This window comes from Chiloscyllium plagiosum, chromosome 4, assembly GCF_004010195.1.
Source record: "Chiloscyllium plagiosum isolate BGI_BamShark_2017 chromosome 4, ASM401019v2, whole genome shotgun sequence".
Classification (NCBI taxonomy): domain Eukaryota; kingdom Metazoa; phylum Chordata; class Chondrichthyes; order Orectolobiformes; family Hemiscylliidae; genus Chiloscyllium; species Chiloscyllium plagiosum.
Genome location: NC_057713.1, coordinates 13,040,028 through 13,046,741, shown reverse-complemented (window position 1 = coordinate 13,046,741; position 6,714 = coordinate 13,040,028). Strand labels below are relative to the sequence as shown.

General features: G+C 43.6%; 1 protein-coding gene across 1 annotated transcript in view; it reads left to right on the top strand.

Moving 5' to 3' along the window:
- LOC122548860 (tubulin beta-5 chain-like) overlaps window positions 1-5,513 on the top strand; it is a 15,277-nt gene extending 9,764 nt beyond the window's left edge. The window contains exon 4 of the mRNA XM_043687740.1: window positions 4,195-5,513. Within this exon, the coding sequence (XP_043543675.1) occupies window positions 4,195-5,261 (1,067 nt within the window). The 3' untranslated portion in view covers window positions 5,262-5,513. The remainder of the gene's footprint in view (window positions 1-4,194) is intronic.
- Window positions 5,514-6,714: the final 1,201 nt, after the last annotated feature.

The window sequence follows — 6,714 nt, the reverse complement described above, 5'->3', positions numbered from 1 at the left end:
CCCCGTGCAACACCTCCCTCCCCTTCCACAACCCCGTGCAACACCTCCCCTTCCACAACCCCGTGCAACACCTCCCATTGCCCACAACACCGTGCAACATCGCCACCCGCCCACAACCCCGTACAACACCTACCACTGCATCCAACCCCGTGCATTTAGTTATGATCCCAGGTGGAATTGCCATACCCGCCCTGAATGTTAACCAACCAGTAATCTTATCTAATTTTAAACAAACCCACAAGGCTAATTCCCATGGGACCACCCATGTACATCAAAGGAATAACATAACGGCTATTGCCTGTTTCCCTCCAAATGTCAGCTGGTGAACCCAGAGGTATCAGCAGTTTCCTAACTCTTTTTTTTTTCTTGCACTTCACGTATTTACTGTGGCACTGCAGAGTCCTTTTCAAACATCCCAGATGTTGCAGGCCACCCTTTACAGTAGGACAAGGTAACCTCATCCCTGGGGGCAGCCTATCGCTGTACGTGTCACTTAAACAGAGCAGACAGCAAAGCAAAAACACAAGAACAAGGACACAGACAGAGGCAGACCAGAAGGCGGGACCCTGACCAACAACTCAAGGCGACTGCTGCCAAATTAATCACAAAGTCAGGCGCAGTCTCCTTCAACCCAATATTGTCTCAGTGCATCACAACAGCCCATAGCTTAACAGGGAACCCAGCTCCCTGCACACACACTTGTTGGCTCAGGAGGAACTGCCAGGTGGCTTTGGAGGAGTCTCCAAACACACCCTTTATTGCTGCCACACTTTGCTAGTGGCTCAAGGTGTAGTTATCTGATTCTTAAAAAGCAAAGCTAAAACTACTAGCCTCCATCGCCACAGCCCAATCCTACCCACTCCAGCTTGTGGCTGAGGGAAACACTGCCAACGGTGAAGGCAACTCCTGCTTTGTTGCAAAAAAATACAAACCTGCTGACTGAGGAATTATCGTCTGCCATCACTTCACAAACTAAACCCACCAGCTCCAGGAGTTTGCACAAAATAGGGAGAAATTCAAGGGGGGGGGGGGGGGGGGGACAGGGAATGTCAGGAAATTTCCGAAATAGAGATCCTGCTGACTACGCCAACTATTGGGGATGAAATGAATTATGCAGTGGGTGACTCGCTCACTGAATTATGCAGTGGGTGGCACGGTGGCACAGTGGTTAGCACTGGTGCCTCACAGCGCCAGAGACCCAGGTTCAATTCCTGCCTGAGGCGACTGTGCAAACTCCACACAGTCAGTCATTCTCCCCATGTCTGCGTGGGTTTCCTCCCACAGTCCAAAGATGTGCAGGTCAGGTGAATTGGCCATGCTAAATTGCCCGTAGTGTTAGGTAAGGGGTAAATGTAGGAGTATGTGTGGGGTGCGCTTTGGCGGGGCGGTGTGGACTTGTTGGGCCGAAGGGCCTGTTTCCACTAAGTAATCTAATCTAATCTCAGTGGTCCAATTTAGAGGAACAATGAATCGTGCCACGCAAGTCTTGTTATTGACTGATTATTTGTGAACTCACGAGAGACAAGTTGACCTGATGGTCACAGTCACTCTGATACAGTTGTGATTATATAAGTTACAATCACTTAATCAGCAAACTGTTAATTGCAGTATAACGAGCAAGTAGGCACTTTGCCCAACCCTAGCCCCAGTCATGTAGTGTCTGGACAGTGCGAGTTAGTAGCTGTTAAGCAAGTGTTAGTATTACAATAGTTTTTCTTGTAAAAGAACATTCCCATGCTGGGAAAGAGTTTCACAGCTGCAAGAACACCATCTCACTGAGCCTGGGAATATAGAAGCTTAACAAGCAGACACTAATGAGATTTACAATGGTTTCCAGGCTTTTAATGTGACAAGATGGCTGCATTGGTTGTAACAAATCTCCCACAGTCCTGTATCCATCTTGCCAGCTGTGTCCCATGTGTATCAACCTGCCATTTTCAAGACTGTCTATGGACTTTAGACAATGCTCTGCCCTCATCTATTGTGTTTGAGGAAGTGACCAAGATGATCAAGTTTCTGAGACACTAAGACCTTTGCTCAATGCCGTGCTGTCTATTGCAACAAAGTCAATAATTTTCCAAATGTGAGTAAATCCTGTCTTTAAGAATCTGCTCCAATAATTTCCCTAACACTGATGTAATGCTCACCAGTCTGTACTTCTTTAGAAAGGAACAAGTTATTCTGTAGCCCTCCAGGATCTCTCCTGTCACTAAAGATTCAAAGATTTTTGAACGAAACCCTTGTAACTTCCTTGCCTGCCTCTCAGCATTCTGGGATAGATCCCTTCCAGCCCTGGGGACTGGTCCACCCTAATGCTTTTCAAAACACCCAACACTGACTCTTTGTATTGACATACCATAGAAAATCACTGTACTCCTCCTGAGACTCTTCCATGTCTTCCTTTTAATACCAATGCAAATCTTCATTAAAGATCTCACCCACTATCTCCTGGCACCACTATATATATAAAAAATCCCTTAGTGAACAGAATTAAGGAAATCCTAAAGACATAGCCCTCTTTTTTAGCCCTCCCAATTCCCTGTTCAAATTCTTTCCTGCCTGTCTTCAGTTCCCTACATGTTATGCACACCTCCTCCCTTTTTTTCCCAATAAGTTCTCAATTTCTCTTGAATCTTGCTATCCTTATCCTCCCCTTCCACAGGAACATACTTGTCCTGATAAACTGGACTTTAAAAGATTTCCACATGTCAGATGTGAAATTTACCTTCAAACCACTGCCTTGAATCTACATTCTCCAGTTCCTGGAGCAGGAGAGTTGATATTTTTGGGCATAAGCCCTTCATCAGGAATGTGGGGCCCCACCTTCCTAATGAAGGGCTTATGCCTGAAACATTGACTCTCCTGCTCCTCACGTGCTGCCTGACCTGCTGTGCTTTTCCAGCACCACAGCTTTTTGACTGATCTCTAGCATCTGCAATCCTCACCTTTTTTCTCCCATTCTCCAGTTCCTGCCTACTATTGTTGTAGCTAGCCTTCCCACAGTTTAACACTTGCACCCGAGGATTATTCTATCCTTTTTCCATAAGTAACTTAAACTCCCAGAATTGTCATCTCGTTCTTGAAATGATTCTGCCATTGAAACTGATCACCTGGCCAGGCTCATTTGCCCAAATCGAAGTTGAATGTGGCCCCTTCCCAAGTTGGACTGTTTCAAAAACCTGTCCTGGAAACACAACAAACTCTGCTATCTAAGCATGTGGCATTAAGAATCCAAGTCAAATAGAGTTTAAAAACCACTACTGTTGTTTCCATAATCTGATCACTTCTTCCTCTATTACCTGCTGGCTGTTGGGAGGCCTGTAGTACAATTGCACCCTTCATATTCCTGAACTCTGTCCATGTAAGTCCTGATTTTCAACTTCCTACGCAACTCCCATTGCAGGGCCTCTTCTTTCTGCCAATGTTTTGTACCAATACAGACTACTACCTCTGGCTGCTCCCCCTACATTTTAGAATATCCTGTGCCAACACAAACATCCTTCTCAGTCTCACCAGGGTGATAGAATTGTGGTCATAAACACCTATCTATCTGTGCCCTGACAGTAAGAATCCCCTAGCACTAGAGCTCACCCCCACTCCACTCTCCCTGCTGTCCAAAAGTGCCAGTGTGGTGCCACTGATCTGCTACATTTCCTTCGAGACCAAGCTGTGCACACAGTTACTGCTACTGTTCTGAGCATTTACACTACCTAATAACTTGAACACCCAGAAATGCGTTTCAAAAAGCACTATCTATTTGGGGAAAGATAATTTTCAAATAGTGAAGGAATCTACTGAAGGTAGGTAACCTATTTCGTCCCACAAGTACAATTTTTGGTTCCATCAGTGTGAGTTGAATAGACTTGGGGTTTTGTTGTCACTTTCATTTCCATCCTGTTTTCTTAAAGTACACAGAGGAAATTACTAAACTGGACTTTTTAACCAGCTGAGCCAGTGAGTCCAGGTTGGCCGTGAAACTGCTGTGATGTGAAGGTGATGGCAGAAATTGATGCATGAAATTGCTTTGTGTTGACATTTGGAACAAAGTTTTACCGAACAACCACTTGTGGTCATGAAAATGTAATTTGAGGTATTTCTTTTTTGTTCTGAATACAAGTGCAACTCTAGTATTAATTGGCTCAACTCAACCTGTATAATTTTTTTGCTTTTCTTTTGTTCCTATCTGTCTAATAGGACAAACTGGTGCAGGAAATAACTGGGCCAAAGGACACTACACTGAAGGTGCAGAACTGGTTGACTCTGTGATGGATGTGCTGAGAAAGGAATGTGAGAATTGTGACTGCCTGCAAGGGTTTCAACTCACCCACTCACTGGGAGGTGGCACAGGCTCTGGCATGGGCACTCTCCTCATTAGCAAGATCCGTGAAGAATATCCTGATAGAATTATGAACACCTTCAGTGTCATGCCATCTCCGAAAGTATCAGACACTGTTGTTGAGCCTTATAATGCCACGTTGTCAGTTCACCAGTTAGTTGAGAACACAGATGAAACTTACTGCATTGACAACGAGGCCCTGTATGATATCTGTTTCCGTACACTCAAACTCACTACTCCAACGTATGGAGATCTGAACCATCTGGTGTCCGCAACAATGAGCGGAGTGACCACATCTCTGCGTTTCCCTGGCCAGCTGAACGCAGATCTGAGGAAACTGGCTGTGAACATGGTGCCCTTCCCTCGGTTGCACTTCTTTATGCCTGGCTTTGCCCCTCTGACTGCCCGGGGCAGTCAACAGTACCGCACTCTTTCAGTCGCTGAGCTCACCCAACAGATGTTCGATGCCAAAAACATGATGGCGGCCTGTGACCCACGTCATGGACGTTATCTGACTGTCGCCACTGTGTTCCGAGGTGCCATGTCAATGAAGGAAATAGATGAGCAGATGCTTGCAGTTCAGAACAAGAACAGCAGCTACTTTGTGGAATGGATTCCCAACAATGTCAAAGTGGCTGTTTGTGACATTCCACCCCGGGGCCTCAAAATGGCCTCCACCTTCATCGGGAACAGTACAGCCATTCAAGAGCTCTTCAAACGAATCTCTGAACAGTTTTCAGCCATGTTCCGTAGAAAGGCTTTCCTGCACTGGTTTACTGGTGAAGGAATGGACGAAATGGAGTTCTGTGAAGCTGAAAGCAATATGAATGACCTGGTCTCAGAGTACCAGCAATATCAAGATGCAACAGCTGATGAAGGTGAGGATTTTGACGTGGATGAGGAAGAACTGGATGAGGCTCAGTGAAACAACTAATACTTTTCAATGTTTTGCATTTTTCAACATTTTGATAAGTGGTTTTTTTCTCTGGGTTAAGATATAATACTCAAGTTACTTTTGTCTATAACCAAAGTGCCTTTGCCAATGTGATTAACAATTGTAAGAAACTGAAGTTCAATGAATATTGATCCACTAGTTACTTCCAATGAATAAGATGGCAATTGTTTTGTATTAGATTCAATTAAAAAGCTACAATGTTTGTGCTTAATTGTTCTGTTATCTTCAGAATGTTGGTGCCTTTTTTGTTTTAAACCTTGACGGTGACCTAGATCCTTAATTTATCCCAAAGGCTCTTACTAATATTTCAGTGGCACTTTTTATTCTCACTCCTGGTTTGACACAGTAATGTGTTCTATATTTATGTTGACATAGGCAGCCATTTGACTCAGAAGTAGAAGATATTCAGAGTTCTAAAGTCACAGAACTCAAGGAAAGTATTGGTTTTTTTTCAAAACTCAAGGCTTTTTCTCCTGCTGTTGTGCCAATTCATAAATTAGTAGCAGGGATTTCTTAAAATAACTGACACACACTGATTTCTGAAATGGTGGGGGGGGGGGGGAAATCACCTGAGCAAACATCTGAATTGATTTTATTGTCACATTCCTTCTACTTCCATTGCAATATTCATAAAGCTGGAGCACTTCAGGGTAAGAGCTGGCTGATTTTTATATCTGATTTTTAAATTGTTAAATCTAACTCTGCGCTTGCACACGCTCTCTTTTTCTTCTTTCCCTCCCCCTAAAATGTTTTTATTGATTGAAATTAAATTCCACATGGCATCAGTTAGTTCAGGGCAGCTCACTGCAGCTATTAGTAATCCAAAACAATCAGTTGTCAATTGTTAACAGGCTCAGTTTGCCTCTGTTGTAGCCACAGTACTGTTAGGGAAGGAGTGCCAGGGTTTTGACCAAGCGTTGATGAGACAATGATATACTTCAAAATCAGGAGGATGTGCAACTTTTGAGGGAAACCTGTAGCAAGTGATTTTTCAGGCACTGTTCATTACCCTTGACCTTCACTGTAGCAGCAGACATGGGTTTGGAAAAACACTGTTTTATTTTCTCTACAGGTACTATCTGAAGCGCTTGCTATCTTTTGAATTAACAATACTAACTTCTTTGGCACTCCCCTTTTTTTAAAAGGTATAAAACTTAAGGGAATCTTGTGTAGAAATCTGAAACATGATGTTATAAGATAGGTTAAGTATGGTCCACAACATGCAAGATCAAAATGCATTTCCACTTTAGTTTTTTTCCTACTCTTTTTTTGAACTGTAGAAACTTGCAGTGTGTCCCATGACCTGTGATGGATCTTTACTAAAGGAGAAACTGGCTGGTAGTCATCCTGGACAGCTCAGATCCTAGAATGAGACCTGGCATATTATGATGGGCAACTTATTTGAATTTGATTTCCATGTGTT